Genomic DNA, 27,931 nt, shown 5'->3' with positions numbered 1-27,931 from the left:
ATATATATATAAAGTGTGAATATATATATATATATATATATATATATATATATATATATATATATATATATATATATGCTTTAAAAACAAGCAATTTGTTAAAATAAGCATTTGCAAAGGCTGCGTGTTGGTCATACAAACATTTATTCTGGTCAGGTACTAGAACACGTATGTTTCATATTGCCCCGGATACTGAAGTAGGCAAGACACCTACATAACATAGGATTAAGAACTGGAAATTTATTGGAGCTTAAGAGACTGTTCAAAAGTGACCTATCACCATATACAGATCTGTAAGTTTATACCCACATTGGCTACATACAGCATTAACAAGTTTACATCCTTTCAGCATTAGCTTTTCAAAACATGATCATTTTAGTCTAAATACAATATCTAAAATGTAAATGGAAAAGACTTCATTCTTGTACACCTCAACATGAACACAAGACAGACCATTAAAAGTTCCACTTCTGATAAAAACTAGCAGTTTCTCATTACAACATAAACATTAAAAATTAAATTAAAAAAAACATTTCCCAGATTAAAATCTAGCATTTCAAAAACTACAAAAACTAAAACAAACCACAAAACTGCTTGCGTGAGTTTTGGTACAGTTAATGAGTCGTGAAAGGCAAAAGGCACTCCCAACACCAACAGAAGCAATCCCAATTGAAACGGCCATTTCTCTCCGGTCAGGTCCTAGTTTAAGAAGAGGAGACACAGGCAAATAAGCAGGTCAGTCTGAGCTACTAAAGTAACGCAAACCTTCTTACTCTGTTTAACATTATACACTTCAAACATTCCCATGCCCTCTGCTACTGTACACGAGGTCATCAGTTTTCACTGGGAAATCGTACTTCTGATTTTGTTATTTTTAATGACAATGGTTTTCAAAAGGCCTCCTACCTTTTATTATCATCTTTCCTTGTGTAAGTTACTAAGAAAAGCAAAGTGGTTCACAATTCTAAAACTGTACTAGCAGAGAAACACAATCTAGTTTTCCCCATCGTCTTTGCCCCCATCGTGTTAAATTTGTCATTCATAAACATACATTTACATTACTTATTTACCCAGTAATTTATTACATTTACAATGCATTTCCTCAACCTCATCTCCACTGCATTCCTGCTCTTAGAAACATATACCTAGCTTTGAGCACTAAAGAGGTTTAGTCATTTTAGCAAACAATTAATCCAGTTCCAGTAAAAATATTTAGAAATGGGGAGGCAGAAAGTTTAAAAAAAAAAAAAAAGTTCAAATATCCCTAACTTGATCCACAAAATGTTCCAATTTCATTTGTATACTTTAATATTACCAGGACGAAAAACAAGTTTACTAAATGTAAACAAATAGCTTAAAACAACTGCAGTACAGTTCGATGTACAATAAACTATTGGAAATGCAGCTCGATCCACAACTGGTCCTTTGTTTTCAAAAGCATCTCAAAAACCCTTTCCCCATATTAAATATCTGGCAGCATCCAAGCCTGTCCATCTTCTATGTAAAGGAAAAGAGGCAACTGCCAGGCTGATACTCCAAGATGTAGTGACCAGGTTCAATCAGTCAGAGCAGGTTGAATAAGCACAAGAATCGAGCTGTAGAGATTCACGTAAAAACAACGTAGCCAGTTTATAAAGTTACAGGAACAAGACAGCGCTTGCTTCACAGACAGACTGGGATCAAAAACAATTAGTATGCAACATTTTTTAAAAATGCAGCCTCTACTGAAATTAACATGGGCTTTAATAACATGTTAAAAAATAAAACATTTTATATTTACGCATGCCCCAGAATAACATGTCTGCTTAATTAAAAAAAAAAATTAAAAAATAGGGGAGAAAAAGCAATCAGGTGCTGAATAAAGTGTAGCCACATATTTCCCACCCCCAAAACCAAAAACTACACATTTTCATAGAAACCTCTGCACTTTTCATGGGTTTCTTTCCCCTGATGCAAGCATTATACAAGCATGAAAGAAGAGCTTTGACAGTTTTGGAGCATGCTATAGTCATGGTGACATAATGCTACAGTACATACTGCATCTGTGACAAGATCTTCAGTTTACATATTGGACCCCCATATTTAATCCCAGTCTTATCTACCACAATGACTAATTACACAATTTAATTATATTTACAAGTTTTTTGTTTTTTTTTCCCTCCTCTACATAACCTTTTGCCACTTCTCTCATGCGCTAAAAAGGAGAAATTCTGTAATGAACAGACTGAAACTAAGCTTATTCGCTTTCTTTTAAATTAAAACAAAAACCCTTCCATCTCACAGAAGAAAACAGTAAAGACCAAAGCTGCTCGGTGAGCAAACAGGATGTTCTGAAATTCGTGTGCCATGCCTACCATTCAGCTGAGATGACATGAAGAAAAGTGCAAGGTGGTTCCCTACATAGCATAAAAAAAAATATAATAATCTGGTGGCCAGGGCAAACATTTTGTACAGGTACATTAAAAAAAAAAAATTCTGATGCTCCTAATATGGCAACTAAACTAACTACTAAAGGTTCTAGGAATATCTGCCACGTCAAAATAAGCCTTGGCCACTAGAAGCTTAAGCAGCAATGCCAGCCACCACAGAATTCGTTTTTTTTTTTCTTTACACTATGGGTCCTTGGGAACAATGGAGTGGATAGACAGTGGTCCTGGAAAGCATGGATCTCCTGTGGACTCAGTAGGTGAGGGTGGAGTCATCCCACTCCAGCTGCTGCTGTCGGTTGACGTTCTGTTGGTCCTCTTGCTCCCCCTCTTCCTCCTCGCTGCTCTCAGACTCTGCGCTAGTGATGTCGTCTTCCTCCTCTCCGTCCTCGCTCTCCTCCTCCTCCTCCTCTTCCTCCTCCTCCTCCTCCTCCTCACTGCTGTGCTGGTCCTCATAGGTCTGGAATGGTGATTAATAAAATTGGTTTATTGTGCCAGGATTTCTGACATTCAGCAATTCTTTCATTTTAAAAAGGCATATCGCTGTGGGTAACAGAATTAGTGCAGCCATCTGAAAATCGTTTGTGGTAGAGATCAAAATCTCGCTGTACATTATTAAGTTTCATTTAAAAATGAATTGGGGTTTACCGCACCAACCCTGTACAAGACTGGCATTAACACCAATCAGCTACATCACTGTATTAAATGCTTTAGTTTTACTAATGAGTTGTAACAATGACCAAATATTTAAGCCATAAGACCAAGACCGAAGTTGACAGACCAGTTTGGCATGCAGTTCACCTCTTAACACTGGGAAATGCATGAGATTCAGCTCTGAACACACGGATCGCAGCCACAACCCATATTTGACTGCTAGCTTCAGTGAAAAGCTGAAACTGTTTTTGGTAGATTATCCATCTTCCAGGCTCAAGCTGCCCGTTTTGCATACAAAAGGGATGCACGCACACACACTTTCAAAGGTTAGAAATGTCAGGGCTGTCATCTCCAGGCAGCTTACCTCCATGGGATTGACTGTGATGGTCAAGGCTGAGTCGTCCCAGTCCATCTCGTTCTCTTTTCCGCTCTCATGGTCCCTCACGGTCTTTTGGTGCGCAGCGCGGATTCGGAAGACTCCCAGGATAATCATGAAGGCAAGGAAGCTGACGCAGACCACAATTACAATGGTGGCAGCGCTAGGGACAACTGCATAAAAGCAAAGCACACGTGTCATTTTCTTTTGTAACCACTGTATTAAACACACCCTCCCTTGGTTGTAAGGAAAAAAACGTATACTTCTGTCAGTAAGAAATGCCAACACATCTACTTAAAAAAAAAAGATAACAGTGGATAACATTCATAGCATTACTACTGGCTTTAACTGATTGCTCAATTCTGCATTTCCTGTGAACGTTATTGAAAAAGTATGCAAGTTCATTTCCTCCAACCCTGCTTTACAACACTTTATTAACAGTTATGTCTTTCCATACCCACTTTGACTGAGTTTAATCCTAATTCCACGGTCTGGTACTATTCATTATCCAATGTAAAACAGAAACAAATAGTGAGTCTTTACCAAGGTCAGGATTTTACATTAACTGGCTATTTTCATAAAAATAGCCCACACACACACACACACACAAAATCAGAAGTTTCCTGGTTAAAGGCCATTGCATACCGGATCCATATTGTATTAAGAAAGAATTATTAATGTATTATACTAAAGTCGGTGTGTTTTGCACATGTTACATAAAAGTGATGTCTAGATGTCAAAACAAAACTATTGTTTTGATCCATTGTTAGGCGTGTTCACAATGACAGCATCCATTGATATTTACTTCGGGGAGGCACCTTGGCCGATAACAATTTAAAAGCAGTCATCTTTGCACACCAGACGCGTTGGAAGTGAACACTAAAAATAACAGATCTGGTATGCAATGTGTCAAAGTTCAATGCAGAAATTGCTTTGTGGAAAGTACCTGATGACTGGTGTGCATTAACCAGGTTATGTCCAGACAGATCCACAGAACCATGGTGCATTGGATTAACAAACTCCGGCTGTGCCATTACATTGTTGGGGTGATCAACTGGGTTGGCGGTGTGAATAACATTGACCTGCAAGAAAAAAAAAAGTTGATTTCAGAGCCACGTTTAAGAAGGCTGTAGAAGAAAGTGGGATTTACTACTAGGTAGTCCTTTACTGACTTAGTAGAGACCAAGACTGAACCTAAGAACTAGCTTCAATCTGTTACTGTACAGCATTACTCAATGAGAATTGAAGTCCAACCGCTTACCTCAACCTTAAACTCATTGCTGATATAGCGACCATTAAGCTCCGAGCAAACCAGCTTAAATTTTCTGTCAAAGAGGGACTGTGTGTGCCAGTTTCTGTAGCGGATCAGGTGCAGAACTTGCTCGTAGTTATCCATGGTGTCCACACCTGCAAAATACAGATACAAGTTAGCCTTCTTGAGTCAAATTAGCAGATCAGTTAAACGATAATTACGTGCATCTTATGGCTGGATTCACAGACCCAGATTAGCATTACCTTACCGAAGATAAATGTTAAAGCTTTTCAAAATGCAGTTTTTTGCAAGTGGCACCCGAAAAGGACAGTCCTCTGCATCCTGCAGGGCAGGCACTAGTGCAATGTCTAGCCAATGCCAGGACCCACCTGTAATGATCATGCCGAGGTTGGAGCTGCTCATTTCCATTCCCTTTTGCTGAATCAGAACAAGATCAACTTCCAAGCTCTCCTGCTCTGCGTTCAGCTCATCTCCCAGGACGGCAACCTCACACGTATCCAGATTGTGCATGATCTCCTCCGATACCACGGACTCTTGAACTGAAAAGAGAAACCAGAAACTGGTAAAAAGCCTACTGGACATGTATTCCATTCCAATCTTACAGGGCACAGTATAGAAGGCTCCACCTGAGAAATAAACATACTCTTGTACACTACCGCTATGGCCAAAAGTTTAGCATCACCATATAGAATGAACTCATTTTGCTTTGTAAATTCGAATGAAACCTGCTGAATAAATGCTACGGAAACATATTGAATTAAATACCGCTTTATAGTTTTCCCCATATACTTAATGAAAAAAATTGACATTTTGAAATCCAACATGAAACTGTACTAATTCTGGCTTCCAGTAGACTTTCACAATATCATTTTGTAGTTTTTGATTGTAGGATGTTAAATAAGATCAAAATTATGTTGCTATAGTTTTTCTTTAAATGAATGTCTCAATCCTAATAGGTGATGCAAAACATTTGACCATAGCTTTAAAGCACATCCATGCCATATGGCAGCCTAACAGGAGACACTTAAGTAATTGGGTATTATGTATAGCACATGGTATGAGCTTTCTGTAAACATGTGGTGACCCCCAAAACCCCAGTCCCAGGAGTGTAATCTTCACCCGTACCTGTGGGGTCGTCCTCTCCTTCTCCCTCTGGCTCCACTTCTCGAGTGATGGTGCTGACAATGCGCAGCTCTGGGAAGAGGATCACCCCTTCATTGCTCTCGAATTCAGAGGCAGCCCGTGCAAAGTGATCAATGCCACTCAGGCTGATCTTGGGTTCCTCGGGTTGTAGCACCATGACGTAGCCCTCTGCGTCAGGTACAGCGATGCAGGTCTCCTCGTTGAAACACCTGGAACCCAGACAAAATAAAAATGGAATTCTCTTTCTGAACATTGGAAAGAACTGATGTTACATTGTGGCGTTGCCAAAGTTATTGGAAGACATTCTAAAGGATTTGACATACTTGACAGTGGTTGTGACTTTAAGCCTCCTGATTCCAGGGGTTGGGAACTGACGTGAATTCAAATAGGAGATGTGCTGCATTGCCTTGTCGAAGCTCTCAACGTCATCTCCCTCCATAGTCAATAGGGACTGGCTGGGGTTAAACTGAACCTGCATCAGATTAACAGTGAAACTCATCAGCAAAGCAAATGCCTGCAGTTTGAAAATGAAGTCTCCCATCTGTTCTTTAGCTATTTCAATATGCTGAGAGTCATTTTAAAATCACTATTAGCATTTAAAAAAAAACAGTATTATTCTTCCTGTCCATCATGCTGTTGCCTTAACCCTCGCTAGGCTTCATTTTACACAGTGAGAAATAATAAATCCAGCTCCAGATTTCATCCTGAAGCGATTTGCCAGTATGGTCCAGGTATAACAGGTTACCTAACCATGTACCTTTATGCCAGTGCCCACTTCTTCAGGAAGCTGTATGTCCAGCCCCTCCTTGCAGGTGTACAGACAATCAATTACTTTCTTGTTCTCCAGTTTGCCAGAACGAATCATCAAGCCAGCCAAGTTACCTCTGAAAAACTGGGACATACGAAGAATACCACCTATTGGGAACAAAAGAAAAAGCTTTTTTTTTTTTTTAAATTAACACGAATAAAGCTTTTTTTTCCCCTGCGTTTATGCAAACCAAATCATGCAGTTCTTGATGTCCAGCTGATGAGGTGTTCATGCAAGTTAGTAGAACTTCATTCTCCAGCATTTTAAACTTGCAAATACAACGGATGGATTAAAGTGTACCATCATGCAAGTGGCCATTTAAACCTCAAATAAAAAAGAAATTAAGAAATGATAATGCACCACTGCAGCTGATAAGTCAGTGAGGTAGTGAGGTAGTGATAAGCATGCGTTTAGCATTTCAGAATTTCTAAAATATTTTAAAAGCTTTTCCTCTTCCTTTAACACCATTCTTCTTTTTTCCTCCCTCTCAAAACTACAGTACTGGTTATACAAGACTGAGGCATGCACACAACGGATCACTGCCAAAACGACACTAACCACCATCAGAGACACAGGACACTGCTGGTGATCAGCACTACACGCATCTCTCAGAAACCGCTCACTACTGTCTATGAACCGAGACGGTTCCTTAAAAGGCAAGGCAATATTACAAGTTATAATTTATAGATGGCAAGGCCTTTCCAAACACACTCACAGCTTCGCTTCCTCTTTGGGGATGTGAAGCAGTAAAATTCAAGGTCAATAAGGTAAATTAGCACAGTATGGGCTTGGGATATAGAGTACAAGGTCACACAGCAGCCCATTAAGCTTACTGTACAAAATAGCGTATCAAAAATGAAAATCGGAAAAGCAGAAGTGCCAATTCACAACAAATGCCTCCCTCTAAAATAAGCACCTAGCCAAGGACGATTTTGTTTTCATGACTGTGTAATGTACTTCACCTCACAGCTGTTAAGATTCCAACAATAAAAATACATTTTTGGTTAGGCAAACTAAGTGCAGGAACAAAACCCACAAGCAGGGAAGACCAAACAATATCAATGGCATTAAAAGCACAAAGCATACATGTCATGCTATATAGAGATATGGAATGAAAAGGGTTTAATAGTAGGGAAACACTCCAGCAACCTGCAAAGGTCTCAGTTACAGTCTCATTCTCCTGTTCTGTAGAAAGGCAAGAAAAAAACAGAGGGAACAGGGTGGGGTTCATAAAGTTAACTTTCTTTTTTTGCAAATACATTTTAGTACAAGAAAGAAGAGTCAAATCCAAATCTCAGTAGCTTAATAATGCACTTCCTGGACTAGAAAACTAGCTTGATTATTTTTTTATTTTATTTTGCTGAACACAATTTAAACTTGATTTTCTTGACCTGACTTTCCACTGTAGCCCTTCATGCTAAAAGTATTACATGGGCAATTCGCCCATAGGGGTAAAACGCATTTCAAAAAAGGAAAAAAATTGTTACTATTAACTATTTCAGAGGATATTCCAAAGGGGATGCAGAATATTTACAATAGTTGTAGGATGGTCATAGGATAAATGTTCCTTTATAGAGCAGTGTTGTTAATCCTAGTACTTTCTACGTATACAAAAAAGCATAAAACAGTAGAACTTGAAAATTAGATTCAATTGTGTGATGCATTTCCACAACAAAGCAGTAACTCTATTCAACGAACAGCAGTTTTAATGCAATGGGGAAATAACTTCATTCCAAGTTAATATTCTAGTTCTGTATCTGAATGACCATTTTGTGATACGTTGGTAATCTAAAAATGCCATTCCAATCTGGATGCTGAGAACTTCTCAGTTTCTGTTAACTGTTTTAAGTACCCTGGTATTCAGAGTTTACCTTGCCAGCACGCTCCAACCACCAGCTGAGTTTCAATCTTGGAAGGATGAAGAGGGTAATCTTCAGTCACAAGGAAGGGATCATAGGAGTTGCCATCAACATAGAGTGCCACAGATGGGAATTCGATATTCAACACGTAGTGATGCCACTCCTTATCACACACCTGCCCAGGGTCACAACGTAAAGTCACACTGATTAGTCCCTTACTCGTACCGTACAGCAGAAATACGATTCTAGCTAGAAAAAAGAACCAGCGCATACAGACACGGAAAAATATACAAGCTCTGTCGCCAGCTCGTGAGGGTCAGCACTGCTTGTACACATTAAGAAAGTCTAGAACAATATAGTTCAGCTGACGAGGGAGTTCTCCACACACCTGATCCAGTTTCCAGTGGAACTCAGCAGGTTTGTAGTTCTCGTTTTCCGCTGGATCCTGGCGGAACAGGAACACCAGCCTGCAGCTGTGTACGTAGAGGGAATAGTGATGACGGTTCATATCTGTAGGGATAGTGAACCGCAATTAGGTCACAGCTTAGAGCAGTGCACCTGTGGCACTAGCAATTATATGAAGATTTATGCAAGATACAATATTATATCAGAAGAACAAACAATACCTCTTACAGTCAATACTTAATGTACTGAATATCAACACATCCATTTCACACAGCTTAAAAACAAAGTAGCCTAGATGCATATGATTGTGTGCTGTTTGGACAAGAAGCAGCACACTCGCATTTTAAAAAGGCCAATTTACAGCCTGCATTTTCTTTGCAGTGTAAGTGTTAAAGCCAAGAGCTTACATTTTTCTGTAGGATCAGATTCACAGTGAAACTGTCTTATTAATAAATCTATTATGTCAACCCACAGCAAACCTCCCTGTTCAAATGCATTGACAAAGGCAACACAAAACTGTTTTCTTCGTAGACAGTTTCTGTAAGATGGGAGAGGAGAGGCTTTGAGCCTCAAGACCACAACCACACAGTACCTGTCATGTCAGAGCTGCACAGAATGGTCTCCTTCTCTCTGGCACCAGGCCCGTGTCTCATCCACACCGAGATGGTGAACGGTTTCTTCAGGCTGGAGGTCACAATCCCCTCTGGGATCCTGATCGCCTGAGTGCCATTGAACTCAAACACCTGGTCGCTATCGTGGCCATTGTCAGTGGGGAGCCCGACAGTCCAGTTAGCAGTGCTGCTGGGGGCTGGAAGAAGTTCCACTGTGCCGGAGGAAGCACCTACAAAAGGAAAGACAAGCCATCAAAATAAATCCTGGTAAAACACATACACTTCAAAGCTTTACTGTTTAGCTCCCTAAAGCAACAGCTTTTTACACAGACATGACCATAGCGGACAAGTTACTAACACATCTCACAGTAGCTTGTAAATTAGGGGAACTTTACGTGCAACTGTTTAGTAATCCCTGTGCTAGACTCTTTGTCCCATTCCTTTTAAATAGGGGGCCCCAGTTATGAACTGTGTTCGTACCACATAGCCGATGGAGTGACTTCTCAGAGTATGTATCTCGGTCGCATCCTTTCCCAATATGGTTAGTCTCAAGTTCAATGTTTGCTTGAATAGAGGTAATTGGCTCTTCGCAGGTTTCCAAGTGCATGCTGGGAAACAGAGACAAACTTCCTGTGCCAGGTTCATATTCCATCCGTTTACTCCAATCTGCAAAACCAGTATTACATTATACTCCAGCCTGAACTGAACAGAAACAAGGGTTTCAAAAAATAGCCTGCGGATTGAAGCAACCCATCAATGTTAGGTATAGCAATTAATAAAAAGGTACAATTAAGAAATGTAAGACAATACAGATTCATATATATTAGCTAATCAGTGCCGACATAACTAGGACTGAAGACCCTGCTCAAGTGGGCACCCTACCTTGCCAGCCCGGTTTACATGTCGGTTTAATGTTTATTTTGACAAGAACATCATCAGTAGCTCTTTTCTTGCCACAGTCATATGCAGTGACGGTCAGTTTGTACGAGCGCTCCTTGCTGTGGTTCAGCTTCTCTGTGTTCCTAATGTATCCTGAGAAATACATTGAAGGGAAAAAAAAAAAGTCTAAAAGCATGTTTTACAGCAGGTTGCTGTCAGAATAAACAAAGTTACCAAAATTATACAGTCCATTAAAAATAGCCTTGCACTCTACAGCAGTACTGCTGGATATTATAAGCTGTGCAATTCAAAACAGCTTCTGGTTCCAAATTCAGATACAATATTTTATAATTTATATATATATATATAACCGGTCTTGTCTTACCATCTTTGTCAATGGTGAAAGGCACATCTGGAGTTACGATTTCATAGTTGCAGATCTGGCTGAATTGGAATGAGCAGTCAGCATCAACAGCTTCCACCTTCAGGATGTTGTCATACTTCTTTCCTTCAATGACAGTGGCTTTGTAGGACTTCTCTTTGAACACGGGAGAATACTCGTTCACATCATTCACCTGGATGTGCACATTCGCTCTGAAAAAGGACACATTAGAAAAGAATTACCCAACAGATCTGTAGTTCCTTCCCAACAATGCTCTATTTCTTAGACCCACTCTTCTTGTACCTTGCAGGCCTCTATTGAGGGTACACCTGGGATTTTCTACATTCACATCATCCACGTTATTACAGCTTCTCATCCTTAACCTCACGCTGCCATTTTTCAATTGCGAAATTTGATTTGCTCTCTTAGAACTGCACAGCACTGGGACACTGGGATAGCTGCCATAAAAAAGGTGAATAACTGCAGTTTTGGCTTGCAATAGATCTAATAATGCAATGGCTATTTGTGGAGCCATTTGTTTTTCAAATCTACTCTGCAGGTAATGAATCTCTGGTGGAGAAATGGCCATTTATTACTTAGCATATTCCATCTGTCCATTAAGTCATCCATATCTTAACCTCAGTCACATTAATAAGGTAATACTTTAAGAAAAGAAAAGCAGGCAGATCCTTCAGCTAGTTCCTTCATCATCAGTTAACCAAAGACACAATCCTTGTCTGTTAAGGCTATTACTTAGGTACCGAACCCTATACTAAAGCAACCTATCCAGTTACTGGTTCAGGTATATGGTGCAGCTGGCTCCTCTTCGAAACACAGGCATTTATGCAATTTATAAATAGTTAGTTAGATAAATGACTTTCCAATCCTAATCGATTTAAAGCTCCACTTGGCTGCTCAGATGATACATTAGTGGAGCTTAATGCATATATTATTTGATTTTAAAAGCATCTGGACAACCTAGATATAGGGTCTCAGGCATGACATTCCTCTGATAATTGAATTGCATCTAATCTATGGAACGGCTGACAATGGCAATTCTATCTAGTTTAATCCATTTTGAAAATAGTCCTCAAATTCAGATGCTATAAGCCTTTCCCAAAGTTCTCCACTCTAAATGAACAGCATAACCTCTCCAGAACTAGAAATGTCAGAAAACAAGTTTCCCCTTCAGCCTATGCTTATTAATTTTTACTGAAATTTGCAGCAGTTTCTTGCCGTGAAGAAAAATCTGGTTTATTTAATAAATGAAACCACATCATATAACAAAGACATTCCTGCAACTGTTGTGTCCTTCTGAAGCTTACTTGTGGGATTTTTTCATATTGGCCCCATCTGGTCCCTCTCCACAGTCATAAGCCTGGATAGTAAACGTGTGTTCCTTCTGGAGTTCACAATCCAGTTTTTCTTTGGTCCGTAAGACCCCCTCGCCAGTGGTTTTGTCAAGTACCACAGCTTCAAAGGGGACATTCTGACCATGGATCCTAAATCCACAAATTTCACCTTGATGTGTTTTAATGGTGAGGGGAACAAGAAACAAACAAAAAAAAAAAAAACACAAGGTAGATGTCAGAACCCAACCCACTCCAACACAACCAACATTCCATTAACATTCTATGAACAAAGTACGTCCATATTTGGCAGCCAAGGGTTTTATTGTGAGGGTCTGTGGAGAAAGCAAAAGCACTGTGCTTCAGATGGGAGAGTATTGGGAACTTTAGTTAAAAGAAATAAAAGGAGCATACGCTTGCCTTTCAAGCCACTTGTTCACATTGCATCCAGTCATGCAGGAAAAACAGAGAAAGATGTAGACAGGCATTTCACAGGAGTACTTAAGACAGCTAGAAAAAAATTAATGTACAGCCAAGGCCGCTGGCATATCTTCCATACCAGGCTACTGAGGAGAGCTGGGCAGCTGGTTATCTTGACCGCAGCAATCAGGTTAAAGTGCAAAGGTGAAGAAGCTTTGGTTATAGGCTCAGCACCATTTCAGAAATTCTGTCAATGGTTTTAACCCAGACGAAATAAAAAAATAAAACGAAGATAAAAAAAGTCTTCCTGTGCAATGGGTCTGCCCCCCAAAATTAAAAAAATATATATATTGGGAATCGAAATAAACCACTGGATGAGAATCTGTGTTAGAAATATCAACTTGTCAGACATCCAAGAGTAGGGAGTACAAACAGAGATCATGCTTCTGCACTGCAAACGGGGCTTGATGTGTGCTGTATCACATGGAGGTTTTGTGCAGAACTAAATAAAATGCATAAAAAACAGAACACAAATTATTGTGCAAATGTTTTAACATGGACTGTTTCATATATACAGTTACAGTACAGCACGGGGAGAGGGAGGGGGTACTGTATGCATTGTAATGGATGTCTCATGCATGGATATTTCTAACCAGGGGGTTTTTCATCACTCTCTTCATCCAGTTCTTTTTTTTTTTTTTTTTTTTACAGAACATGACATGAGTTTCTGTATAAGTGCTGATTCCCCAGGTCATAACCAGAGTTAGTGGGTTAATATAACTTTATAAAAAAAGGGGGATAGATAGAGAACCCATCATCACCTTCCTTGGTGACAGTCACCTCAAAACTCTCTATAAGGGAGACAAGATAAACCCGAGTCAGTCATAAAAGGACAGGTTGAAGAAGAAGGTGCAAGAACAGGGGGCAGTTCAAGGGCAACAATTTACATTCAAAAGCAGTTTGCAATAAACTACGAGGCTTAATATAGTATATAGCCATTTAAGAAAAAAAGTGCATATTTCTATAAAAGTATACAGTACTTACCTGAAAAAAAAAAACACCTAAACTTTAAACTCCCAATTGTTACATTTCTACAGTAGTACCCCTTTCATAAGATTCTGTAACAGTAGACAGCAGATGCATATGTAGTTACTATAAGAAAGATAACATTTCAGGCCAACCAACTGATCCCTGGAATACAATAATCTGTTGAAAAGAAAGTTGGCTCTAATAAAATAGGCAATGAATTATTTTATTATTTCAAACCAAGAGTTCTGTTCTTTAAGCATTTTAAAAAACAGTAGTTACTATTCAAAAGGAAAGCGTAGCAAGACATAATGAAACGCCTTGCTCAGCAATACAATAGTGCCTTTTGTCCTTTTGTTCTGAGCTGGCCTCATTCTACTGTAAATGGCAGCAAACACTAACTTTACATAATGCACCTCTCAAACCGAAAGTCAGGAACGAGGTTCCAGTTACCCCTCAGTAAACAGCAAGACGTTATCACTGAAACGTATGTAAACGAATCCAAAATGATTAATCGTTTACTTAGCGTGCATCTCTAAATAAAAAATGAAGTGTTTCACATGTAGCCTTTTATTACTTCCCAATAGAGATGTTAGTTACAGTATAGTTTGTACAAACCAAGCAATGCTCTAAATCTAGCAATCCAAACTGCTCACTCCTGCAGCCCTCCCATTAAAGACAAACATAAAAATTGTAATCCAGGTTTTCAAAGCCTTCACCAGGTCGACTGCATTTTATTTCATTGCCAGTCAGATCCATTTTCATATGCAACGATTGATGAGCCAGACATTATTTGTTTAAGAATAAGCAGCAATAGATTTTCAATAGAGCGTTCCTGTTCAGAACCATCCATGCATCAAAGAACTGTTCCTGGCCTAATGAAAGGTTACTTCGAACAATAAAATCCGAGTTGAAGTCACAAATTCCCAAGCAAACATGACTTAGAAAAAAAATCAGTACCCCTTTTTTTGGGACAATGAAAGCCTGAACTGTCCCACTTATATTGTATATAGATCTATCAAAGACGGCATTGCAAAAATGTATACCTCTTCCTTACAGTATAGAACACACCAGATTGAATTAAATTGCAGTTTAATAAAATAAAATTACCTGGCCTTTCACAAGTTTAACAGCACTGAAAGCATTCAAAGTGCAGCGCCCCAAAAAAAAAAAAAAAAAAAAAAAAAAAGTAGCCCTAGGGGATTAAAACAGGTGACATCAACACAGTTACTGATGGTATTTGGTGCCTGCAGGTAAACGCTGAACAGGCAGGAGCAGCTGCTTTACTGCAGGGATGTGCTCCTGCTTTAAATTCAGACAATGTGCTAGATTAGATCACCTAGGCGAGGAGGGAGGCTGAAATGTATGTACTCCACGTACAGCAGAAAGGATGTACAGAATCAGAATTATAAATGTAGCACTTGTGTTACTAGATTTATACAGTCTTAAATGTGCCCCTGCTAAAACAGAAATGATCATTTTAACACACACACTGTCCACTTCCACAAGCACAACAAGTAAGTTTTGTATTTAAGAAACACATTCATGACCTATAAATAGCTAGCAATCTAGAGTTTTCCTTTGGAAATGTCATAGCCATCCACTTCATGAATGGTCTTTATTGACAGTGTTAAACTAACCACCCCATTACTCAGTATTTCTGCAAACACTGGGCTGATAACACTCTTTTCAGATGGACTCTATTCACATGTGTGCGTCGGGCGCTGCTGCCCTGCTGACTCATACATTACACATTTGTTCTTGTCTGCAGACAGCACGTCAGCAGGACCTTGCACCGTGAACAAACAAGGACTGGCTAGCACTGCACTGCAAGAGCTCCGGACAGCACAGCAGCAACACTCACCCACTGGGGCATGTGAACTACCAAACTCACCCCTAGGAAGGACGAGAGAACAGAAAGCAGAAGAAAGGCTTCAGCAAGTTTGCCCAACGTCAGGCTTTCCCCCCCATCTCCGGATAGAGAACACCAATTCAGATTAAGCTACAGAACACTGTCTCAAATTAGGAGCAAACTAAATTCTTAATTCCAATTCTAAACTAAAATTAATTGTCTGCCTGCCTATTAAGACACAGTTAACTTGGTTAGAAAGCATCTATTTTAAAAAGACAGAGAGCTACTGTTCATTTACAGTATTACGTACCATTAAAAGACTCCCAATTTTTTTTTTTATTTATTATTTTTTTTTTTTTAAACAGAACTGTACACATCTATAAACAGTTGCCAATGTGGCACTGTAATTAAGTGGCTGCCATTATTAAAAAGGCAACTTTGAAAACTGGAATGACAGATTTGTTGTTTTACCATATTGTTCTTCCCCCAATAAAAAAAATAAAAGGAGATAAAAAGAAAACTTTGATGCTTCTTAATAAGAACCACAATGTGGTGGCCAACTGCTTTAAAACCTCAAACGTTCATGTAACTCAAAAACATCTTGAACACAAACATTATGGAGTTACACCCCTGCACCCAAGCACTTTCAGAAGGTACTTTACTGTTCAGGGTAATGAGCACACATCAAGTTTGTTCCACTGGATCCTATTAATGTTCTCGTGCTGGATGATAAATTAAGAGGATTCTGACAAATGGTCCTTAGTAGATAGCTAAATAAAACCAATGTAATATGGCCTGGACGCTGATACAATACATCAATCCAGTTTCCAGTATGTGTGCGCATACTGTGAAAGATGTCAACCTGACTGAATTGCACATCACATCTGGTGCACTTACTAAAAAAAATCCTTTCCAACAGGAGATCCTAACAAGGTTATTGTGGTTCCTTGGTATCATACTGTAGCTCTGTCAGAAAGGAAGAACCGACAAAAACATCTGCAGCAAATGTGAAGACTACTGCTTGCAGCGGATAACCTGCGGGAGCAAAAGGATCTCGCCTCTCAAAGTTAAAAAGGGTGTACATTTTATTAGAAAGCCTTACCTGCGTAGCGCAGCGGTGCATCCTTATCCAGGGCTATTAATGGAGGATCCAAAAGCACCTTGTCATCATTCTCTGTTACTATACCATGATATGTCGTTTCAATCCATGGTTTGTGCTTATTAACTGCGGAAAAGAAGAAAGAAAGAATATGAACGGTATGTTCATTCAAGCAGCTTGACACTAACTGATTGTAAAAGCACCTCTTAGTGGGCTTCCTGTACATGAGAACACAACCCTTGATTTGGGAATTTAGATCAGCTGGGCAGTCCGGATCAAGCCACTGGCTTTGATCACATGACTTTGATAGCGAACAGCACAGGAACACAAAGACCAACCCAAGTGTATTCAACGTGCTGCTTTCTTTCCCTAGTCTGTAAAATCAGTTACATTCCCCTTTTAAACAGGATCACGTGGGTGAAGCATGCATATTGTGGAAGCAGGTTCGACGTATTTAAAGCATGCCAGAGGGGTGTGCATGTACTCGCGCTTCCTGAACTTATGGACATTAAGCTGTACAGAGAGAGTGATCCATAAATGAATAAACCTCCAAGGTTTGTAGTAAACGACTTCCACCACACACAACACGGCAAGAAGTGTCTGTAAATATTGAGGCCACTTGCTACTTCGTTGACGTAGCGACTGGGCTGTTACGCACCCTGGAATTCGACTTGCCAGACACTATTCACCATGGCATAATAGAAAGCCCTTATTGGTAAGCGGAAATGACAAAACCACAGTGCATGTGGGGCACTCCTTGTGAGTCACACTCAACTTTGATAGTCACCAGCAAAAGAAAGCTAAGAACATTTTCCACTTGCCTCCCATGAGATTTTAGGCGAGCTTTCAAACTCATTGCTGTAAATCCATGGATTACCTTTCAAATACAGACCCCAGAATTAAATAAGGATTACAAACAAATGTGTCAAAGATTGAAACCAAACAGAACCCTTGCGTGCAATTATAAACCAAACAGGACAACTGTCTTTATTGCAGGTACCCTACCTAACTAGAATAGCAAGCCTTCTTTCCCTGTCCCCTGAACAAAAGGTTCCAAAAGGTTCCAAGAAAAGAATCCATCACTTCCTGTGGGTATCCCATAGCATTCCTTAACCTGTGTAACGCTCCTCAAATGCAACTACAAGACAGCTGTTCAGTGGCATTTGCTTATCCCACAAGAGCCTGAATTTATAACCCGAGAGGAGAGAAAGAAACAATGTCAGATATGTTTTTAATTTAACCTAGATACAAACCAAAACACACACACACTTGTGTTATTCTTCAAATCTCTGGGCAGAGCCTGCTGGGAAGTAAATTTCCTCTCCGAGCATGTACTGTAAAACCCTTGCTGATGATTCCCTTTAATCTTCTTATATTAAGGCCTCATATGACCCAAAGTATATACATCTTTGGACAGGCTTCTGGACTAGACTGGTCAACCACCAAGATAATCTTCTTAAACTTACTTGGTGTGCAAATCTTCAGAAAAATAAACATCACGTAGTTTTGTAATATGACCGTACTCTTACGGATATGAAAACAAAATCCAAATTGATTTGGTAAGCAAGATGTGCATAATATTTAGTAATTACCCTTTACAGTACCTTGCAACAGCTCAAGAGTATTATGCAAAAGGTTTTGACCAAACTGTAAAGACTCATCACAAATAGTGACACTGCAAACCGTTACTTAACATTGGAAGGCTGATTCCTAACTTTGAATACTTCAATCGCTTTTAGTACAGCCCCCAAAGTAAACAGCAGAAGCTGTGACACACACAATGGTCTGTATGCAACGCTCCTTAGTTGATAATCAAAGCTGCAGTAATTGTCAACAGTATAATGATGCGGCGAATACGTTTCTGTATTTGTAACCTCAGGACATGAGAACTTGAGAGCAGTCCTGTGGGCATGATTTCACAGTTTAGAATGGCTGGGGGGCAGCTCAGGGAGTTTATTAAGGAAACCTTTCAGCAACATAATACAGAAGCAGGCAAGTGTCTTTATTACAAAGTCAAAAAGTGACAAGAAGTTTTAAAATACAGTCCAAATTCACTACAACAAACCCTTCTTATAACGAACCCCCTTTAATGATCCAAGCAGCAAGGACTGACACTGAACTCTCCAGTGTGAATGTGTTATTCTCTCAGTGAAAACAAAGACCTTGGTAGGCTAATTCAAAGATAAGGCTGATTCATAGATAACCTATTGTAGTGCGAATCATGTGTGACGTATGCAATTGTTGCCATCTTCACACAAACTGCAACCATGGCAACAGGCGTGAGGAGGTAAGCATTGAGAAAAGCAAGAAAATATGAAGCAATCTACGCTGGATATGTATTCAGCATGTAAGTGTACTTTTTTTCATTTCTTTACTGTTTTCTTTTAAATATAGAGTTTAAATGTTGATCAATGTGAAGTTGTCTTGAAAGAACTACTGTATAAAGATGTTCAATTCAATTTGGGCGTTACTTCATTATTCTGATACAGCAAATTGTCAAACCCTATTACAGTGAACACCCTGATATAACGAACATTTCTCCAGGTCCCAGGCGGGTTCGTTATAATGAAGTTACACTGTACATTCTAGCCTCTGCATTTCTAGCTAGCTTGACTTGAGTAAATAAAGACTGGATTCCATTTACATTTAGGGAACAACTGAGCATGTTTTAGATGGGTTCTGGAGGGGGTTTTCTGCATAGTACTGCTTTATAAATACAGCTATTGATGGAAATACTTGGGGGTCAAAAAAAGTTTGATAGTTACATTTTACTAGCATGTGAAAAAGAGTATGATTTCTCATTCCCTGCTCAAGCTGTAATAAGATACCTGTCCCCTCTGCAATACCTAAATGTGAAGTGAGGAAAGTTGAAAGAGACCATGCATGACCCCCGACCTCTCAATCCCTTTTTGTAACAAGGTCATATATAAATGCATGTTGCCCTGGGAGACTGGATAACCACAGATGCCTTCCACTCAACACCCAATATCATTTAACTAGATGAATTACTACATCAGCATAGTAGGCTAGCAGTTTGTGGGGACCAGTATACACTTAACTAAATGAACTAGCCTATATGGCGCTTTTTTCCTTTATAGAACAGTAGCTTTATTTTCTTAAATAAAAGTATTAAAACTTCAGACAGTCCAGAAGAAAATGCCTAAGAAAAAAGTGCAAATTAGGCACACAGACCGCGACATCACAGATTCTTCCCCTTTAAAAATAAAAAAGTCACAAACTTTGCTTCCGAAAAAAAATGACATAATTCTAGTGTGCCAAAGGAAATGGCAGTTTCCAAACAGGATGTTGTATTGTTCCAACAAACAGGCAAAACAATCCTGCATTAACATGTACCATGCTGTAGCGCACGCATGAAGGACAATTAGTCGTGACAAATGCTAATTAAATTTATGAAAAAAAAAAAATGATATTCATGTGTTACACAAAATGAGGAATGTCCCCGACTGTGCTAGTGCTTTCTCCCACGGTGCAGCATGGGAGAGCCACTTTCTAATGGGGTTCAGTTTCAGCTTCAACAACCACAGAGATCCAACTAGCTATAAATACTGACCACAAGGGCAACGTATTCCTAAATGTACTCTTGGACAAGCTTTCTGAAATGACTTCCTACTATTTAAAAACACACAATCCAAGTTTAGAACCTCCAAAAGCTATGCTACTGCATCACAGCATGTAACAGGAGCAGCTACAGCAAAAGCAAGCAATCCCTCAAGTATATTAAGCATACAAATGTACAGTAATATCTCCTTGTTAGGATCTAGTTTTTTTATAAAAGGCAAATAGACAAGCCTATGCTTGGAATGGTATGTAACCCTGGTAAGCATCAAATGTGAATGGCATTCAATACTCTATGTGAATGAACATGCATTTTAGCAGTAGGAGACTATTCTAACTACTATCAAAGTGATATAAAACAAAGTGTAAAAAGATTGTAATACACTTCCTCTAGGGTCATGTTAAGCATACGGAACATCACATCGTATATTCTGCATACATTTGAACTGATCAATACTTAAAAGAAACCAACCTGTTGAAGTACTGTCATTAATTCCCCTTGCTTATTTGTTGTAAAAATTCTGTCCATCTGCAACAAAACCTTGTTATCTAGATTCAAAGAAACAGTGCCTAAATTAAGACACATAGAACAGTCTATCTTGACCTGATGGGATACCAAGTCAAAACGAAGGGCTTTGTTAAAAATGCATGAAAAATGAATCCAAGTGATGTACGCAGCCACTGCAAGATGTCTTCTAAACCGTTGACCATTTTAACAGGTGGTGAACAAAACAAAAGCCATTTGGAGGAAATGGTTCAACCGGAAAGATTTAGCTCTTCCTAATCAGTAGCTATGTCCAGCAACAGGTGGGAATCCCTCCAGTTCCTGGAGGTTCAGTACAATCCCATTCCCGTGCATGGATATGCAGTCACTCACAGCACACAACAATCCCATTCCAGTGCATGGATATGCAGTCACTCACAGCACACAACAATCCCATTCCAGTGCATGGATATGCAGTCACTCACAGCACACAACAATCCCATTCCCGTGCATGGATATGCAGTCACTCTCAGCACACAACAATCCCATTCCCGTGCATGGATATGCAGTCACTCACAGCACACAACAATCCCATTCCCGTGCACGGATATGCAGTCACTCACAGCACACAACAATCCCATTCCCGTGCACGGATATGCAGTCACTCACAGCACACAACAATCCCATTCCCGTGCACGGATATGCAGTCACTCACAGCACACAACAATCCCATTCCCGTGCACGGATATGCAGTCACTCACAGCACACAACAATCCCATTCCCGTGCACGGATATGCAGTCACTCACAGCACACAACAATCCCATTCCCGTGCACGGATATGCAGTCACTCACAGCACACAACAATCCCATTCCCGTGCACGGATATGCAGTCACTCACAGCACACAACAATCCCATTCCCGTGCACGGATATGCAGTCACTCACAGCACACAACAATCCCATTCCCGTGCACGGATATGCAGTCACTCACAGCACACAACAATCCCATTCCCGTGCACGGATATGCAGTCACTCACAGCACACAACAATCCCATTCCCGTGCACGGATATGCAGTCACTCACAGCACACAACAATCCCATTCCCGTGCACGGATATGCAGTCACTCACAGCACACAACAATCCCATTCCCGTGCACGGATATGCAGTCACTCACAGCACACAACAATCCCATTCCGGTGCATGGATATGCAGTCACTCACAGCACACAACAATCCCATTCCCGTGCATGGATATGCAGTCACTCACAGCACACAACAATCCCATTCCCGTGCATGGATATGCAGTCACTCACAGCACACAACAATCCCATTCCCGTGCATGGATAAGCAGTCACTCTCAGCACACAACAATCTTTCTCATCAGTAAACAAAGATTGCATTTCCAGTGAAAGATATTGAAGGGTACCACCCAACTCAAACACAATCTTGCCATTTCCAAAGGTCTGTGTACAAGGAGAATAAACTGCTGCAATAATCCAGGACTGAGATCGTGCCAAACATAATATGTATAAAGAAGCAGGAAAAGGCATCAGTACAGAAAATGTTAAAACGTTTGAAAATTGTCATTTTAATTCAACCTTTAAATTCTTTTGACAAACAGAACCCCCAATGCTTATAAGAGAGCATACAGATGCATGCATAAAAACATCCTTCAAGCACCAAGTTGAAGATGATTATACTGTCTGGGACTCTACTACAGAAACCACTTAACTTTGACTCGTTTAGACAGGAGCCTAAACATTAACTGAAGTTTGCAGCTACGCCTTCAAAAGAAAAGCAGGGAGCAAACAAGGCCTCTTATCTCATGCCAATCCAGTTAACAGCTAATACTAGAGTTCTCATATGTCTGTCTGGCATTTGCCCTGCGTTCACTCCCCATGCACCACTCTGACTGTCTGTGCAGCTCAACCAGATAAGAGAAAGCAAAGCCAATGCTGCAGCTCCAGTACAAATAGAGTCTTACAGCAACAGTTTATGTTGCATATTACATCATTGCTTTTATTGCCTTAGCAACATGCATTGCAAAGGGGTGATGGGTTATGGATAAACGGTGTAGTTTACATGTTGGAGACTCATTATCGGCATTCTGTAAAGCTTTTAAGAGTGGCCAACAGGTGCAAGTGTCTTAATGCAAAAGGCTTGTAAATCCCAAAGGTGTTGAACTGCCTCATGTAGTGTAGGGCAAACAATTAGCATACTATCGCTGTGTATCCCTGGCACATGAACACGTTTGAATGCTGATTAAAACCCACACACAGACAAGTATCCATCATAATCTGGTGAGTCAGGTCATGCAATAAGACAGCTGGTCATACTTAAGGAATCTACGAAAACATGTTTTTTAGATTGACCGATTTCTCCATCACTCCTTGGTGTTCTTTGGACAAAGGTCTAGTAACATGCCTTTCAAGACCAAAGAAATAAGCGGCTCATATTTATTTTTTTAAATGAATGGGAAAATGCATTCAACTTCAGACTAGTCTTCATTGCTAGAATGATCTCCAATGTCATTAATATTGAACAAGGAGTATTAAAAAAGCATTTCATTTTCTCACTTCATTTCCTAAGCAGTGGTTGGCAGCTACTAAAATGTGGCAGGGAGTGCATCAACAGTTTGCATTAAAAGCCTACAGCACATTGACAACTCAGGACATGTAGCATATGCTACAATTAATTCCCTTAAAAAAAATGTAATTGCTCTGTTGATTAAACACCGCACCCACTACCCCTCCTTAAAGATGTTCAATTCTCAGACACTGGTCTCTCAAAGCTACCTTCCTGTAACAGATTGCAGCTTAGCCTCTTAACATCTCCAGCTATAAATCCCCCTTTGAAACTACAATTACCCCAGATCAATCAACTACAAGGCACTTCACACTATTCAATGCATTATGACTTTCTTGTTTTTTGGCTAGAAAGCATTGCAGTGTGCCCTCCTCTGCTCGCAACACGTTTCCCTTGTTTTAAACAGAACTTGCTGCCTTTGTAGATGCCCAAGCTTCCCTAGTGCTTCCTTGAGGACAGCCACACTAGGACTCCATGACGAACTGAAGCCGAGTGAATACATATAGAAGGCTGCTTTCATTGCTGTATCCTCTTGAAGAATAACTAGTCTCCCATCTGGCATGATCTTTGCTGCAGCTTGCAGTGTTTGACTTGAAGGTATGTTTAAAAAATAAAGTAATGCACAATCAAAAAGTTATCTTTCAGATTATTACACTTCACTTTCTTTGTGAAAACAAGTTGCACGTACTGCAGCAGTCGGGTTTAAATTAAAACCTTTCACTACTGTTTACAAGACCCAATAATGGGAACCACATATCCCAGAAAACCATTTGCCCGAGTCAAATATGCGAAAAAAACAAAAACCAAAAGGTTCCCACGGATGGAAGCAGTGCAAAGGAGAACCGCGACTTCGGGAACAAATTTCACAAATGAGATGCGCTTCAGGAACAGAATGTCTTTCCCAGCATTTCGTTCCTACACTGCGATGCCTTTAGTCGAATCTCTTTCTGGTGCATTACGGACTGCAAAAGAGAAAAAGTCTTCAAAAAAAATAAACAATGTCCGGGATACAAAGGGCCCACTGTTTACTGCAGCTTCAGCATTATTCTAAAACGTATTCGATTTCCACATGAAATGAGGACAATATTCAATGAGCCTAATAAAAGAAACTAAGCACATCAATAAAATCAATTATAAAAAAGACACAGACAAACGTACTGTGATCCAGCCACCAAATTCAGTGTTTACAGCCATATTTACTAAAGAGACTCTTGATAGTAGATGGCAGAACCAAACTTTAATGGCACCAAGACAAAGCCTTCCAAGTATAGCCCCTACCATAATTCCAGGGACTTACACACATCCCCCAGCAGATACAGTAGCCTTCCCTTCCTGCACACCCACCTGGCAATTCCTGAAGCCAAGTGACCAATCAATAACCTTTAAAAAGGGGTGAAAGACCCCGATCGCTACATTTCAGGAAAAGTTTATTGCTACATTTCCTCAAAAGGTAGAGCAATGCAGTGTTGATGTTTGCTGTGGGTCACGCCACTAGAGTCTGAAAAGTCACTGTTTACAAACAAGGCTATCAGAAGCATTTACAAAAGAGCTCACGCTGAACTACAGGGCACAAGTAAAGAATTAAATGTGGTAGCCCCCCCGGTCAAGTTATTGTAACCCATAATTACAGAGCAAGCTGGCAGCAAAGTAAAAACAACTTGATCCTTGGTATAACTTAATGTGCGGGTAAACATTTTCACAGCAGACTGCTTGAATTATCTGTCCTGAAATAAACAGAAGGGCACTGGATCAGTATATCAGTATAGATAGTATTTAAATCATTATCACAAATGTGATAAGATACATAGAAAGACAGCACGTCATACATGATTAGTCATAACTTCAGTTTCATGGACTGTACTATACACCAGGACACTTACCAGTGCATGCCTGCAGTTTGATTTTAACCCCAACCACTCTGCAGTGCCTTCACTTGCACATCTTTAGCTGATAAGACGTTTTGCAATCACATTTACAGAGCACTCAAACCACAGCGTTTTGCTAAGCAACACATCAAGTTTGTTATGTCTTTAGATCTGTGTTAATTACACTAATTACAGCAGATGGAAAGTCCCACAAATTAGTTGACAGCTACTGAAATGTGTCAGCAAATAAAAAGCCACATAAACCACCGATGTGAAGCAATAAATAAGCCACATGCCTGGGGTTACATCAAACAGAAGCATCATTACACTGAGCCAGGTACTGTACATCTTTAACCTGTAAAGCATTTTAAAAATCCTCATGCAGGATGTACATTTCAAACAGAGATGAGACGTGTCATACTGTAACCTCAAGCATGTGGTTAAAAATTAAATGCAAGCAACCAGTAGATACCTTTGCTTTACCCAAACTAACAATGTATCCAGTTTGACTACTTCTAAAAATCCAGCCAAATTAGACAACTCCCAAAAATAACCAGATGTACAAACTTTACTTCAAAAGCAAGGGTGGTTAAACTGAAGTGCACAATATACATTACCAGTCAAGCAAAGTCAAAACAGCCTTAGCTTTCCACCACACAAAATCTGAAGCTCCAGGGCATAGGTTTATCATGCAGCTTACATAAACCTACAGCTTTGATAGAGCTGCAAAACCTGATATAAACAGACATCTGTGTTTAGATATACAGATCGTACTGAACAGAGTACAAACTCTCTGTTCTCCTGGTGTGTATCTAATTCAGTCTTTACCAGGACATCAAGTGTGCACGTTTTGTTTTTAAACCTGATAGTCCACGTGTGCATGATTTGTTCTAAGCCATAGTGCAAGGTCACACTAATTGCTTTTGCCATTTAACTCTGAAGCATGCAAAACTCTAGGAACTATTGGGTAATAATGAGAATTGAAAACATACAGTATAATCCTGACCACACACACACACACACTCACTGCTACCCTCTGGGGCTGCAGAAAACTGAAGTGGCCATACCTCAAAACACTTCACAGGGGAATGGTTTCAAAAGCACGGGCGAAGACACCAGCTCTACCATTATTAAAACACAAATCTCAAGACATAAATTAAAACGCTGAGGCCGTCGTATAGGTCCTGTCCTTTGCTTTGGTAACTAAAGCAGTTTTTAGAATGAGGTATTGTGGATCAGTCTATATGTGCATCAAATAAAAAATCTCTGACCAAGCAAGTTAAGCACTGTGAAATGATAGTTAATTGCTCCAAAATGAACCTGCTGGGTTATTGGTCATGTATTTTCCCAGCTGCAGGGCAGGGTTACATATATGGCTGGCTGCATCCAGCTTTTCCACAGCTTGTTCCTTCCATTACATGGATTTGCCAGCTAATACCAACATTAAATGCCGACTGCTACACGTTATTAACAACTGTGCTGTACGGGGTAATATTAGGCAACACCGAAACTAGTACTAAAGCACATTACATTTTAAAAGCTCCTTGAACTGGGGCTGTGAGAAGATCTGCAATGCGTATGTTTAAAAAGGCTTATTTTCCAGAGTAATCGATGCGGGGAGGCAATACTTCAAGCATTTTAACTATTCATGGTCAGAAGTATGAGTATTAATAGCCACAGCCATATATATATATATATATATATATATATATATATATATATATATATATATATATATATATATATATATATATTAAAAAGACTATAGATTGAAGCAACATCCTTCACCTCACCCAGTCTTAATCCATGAACGAAATAAAGGTTTATGAAAACGCACTGGATTGAAACGAGTGAGCACACTATCACACTTGAAAAAACGGAAATGTTGTTTTATTTGTTTCACAAATGAACAAATTTAAATGAGAAAGAAAACTGAACTCCTGAAGATACGATATATTTAACAACAGGAATATTCAAAACCTCGCCCTCGGGGGAAAATTAATGCAACCACTTCTGCCTGGACAGTGAATTGGAAATATGTCAGACATGCATCTATGCTTAAAATTAACTGCAGAGAAGCGTGAACAATTTATTATACCATGTTGTGTAATGCAAATTGTCAGTAACATTATTACAATAAAAAACAGTCATTTAAAAACACCGTCAAAAATCATGTGATTTAATGTGACTTTATCCTACTATTAAATTCAACCAACAATAATATTTTTAGCCAAATGATTAATATATTCGTGTTTTTTTTTTTAATCACGATTTTCAACACAGTACAAACTGCATGGTATCCATAATTCCCTGCCACCTCCAGTGTTAAGGGATGCGATGTGACAACAGATTCCCCAACCAGCAGGGCGAGATGGAAAAGGATGCAACGAGAGAGAGAAAAAAACAAAATCTCCAGCGCTTTCTCTTACCTTTATCCGCATCAACTCCATATAATAACCCAAGAACCAGCCAGGCTACATACGCAGGAGGCTTACACCTTCGCACATTCATGCTTTACAAAAAAAAACCTGATTGTTAATAATATTAATAAATAAAAAAGGATTCTGATGAAGCGCAAAAATCCAAAGAATGCGTTCTCTCTCTGCTCAGCAGATCTAAGATGGCTGCTGCTGCCTCCGCCACCGCCGCTATTCCCTTCAATCCCCTTCGCCGCTGCTGCTGCTGCTGCTGCTGTGGCTCCAGCGGGAACTAATGGCTGCGTGACGTCAGCACTGTTATTGTGGGAGTGCTGCAGCCGCTACGCCTTGATCATCGAGCTCCTGCGATCTGATGATGAAAAAACACAAGTGCTGGGGGATGTTGGCGTTGTGACCCGTCCCCTTGCAAATTTTCCCAGA

At 39.8% G+C, this 27,931-nt stretch overlaps 1 protein-coding gene across 4 annotated transcripts; it reads right to left on the bottom strand.

The window, feature by feature from the left end:
* Positions 1–127: 127 nt before the first annotated feature.
* On the bottom strand, positions 128–27,931 carry LOC117432234 (calsyntenin-1). 4 transcript variants are annotated; one of them, XM_034053841.3, is made up of 19 exons: positions 27,503–27,931; positions 16,566–16,688; positions 13,407–13,436; positions 12,142–12,337; positions 10,820–11,028; positions 10,438–10,587; positions 10,036–10,221; positions 9,537–9,785; positions 8,928–9,049; positions 8,552–8,714; positions 7,830–7,865; positions 6,630–6,787; positions 6,196–6,344; positions 5,855–6,081; positions 5,098–5,268; positions 4,718–4,863; positions 4,403–4,538; positions 3,445–3,629; positions 128–2,886 (listed from the first exon to the last, which is right to left on the bottom strand). In XM_034053841.3, exons 1-19 carry the CDS (start codon positions 27,582–27,584, stop codon positions 2,680–2,682), a joined length of 2,925 nt encoding a protein of 974 aa, XP_033909732.3. In that variant the 5' UTR covers positions 27,585–27,931; the 3' UTR covers positions 128–2,679. The 4 variants fall into 4 exon arrangements, with proteins under 4 accessions (XP_033909732.3, XP_058857716.1, XP_058857715.1 ...); XM_059001733.1 differs by lacking the exon at positions 7,830–7,865 and having other exon boundaries at positions 27,503–27,930; XM_059001732.1 differs by lacking the exon at positions 13,407–13,436 and having other exon boundaries at positions 27,503–27,930.

This window comes from Acipenser ruthenus, chromosome 27, assembly GCF_902713425.1.
Source record: "Acipenser ruthenus chromosome 27, fAciRut3.2 maternal haplotype, whole genome shotgun sequence".
NCBI classification, from domain to species: domain Eukaryota; kingdom Metazoa; phylum Chordata; class Actinopteri; order Acipenseriformes; family Acipenseridae; genus Acipenser; species Acipenser ruthenus.
Note: the sequence above shows the minus strand (reverse complement) of the source record. Positions and strands in the feature narration are given on the sequence as shown.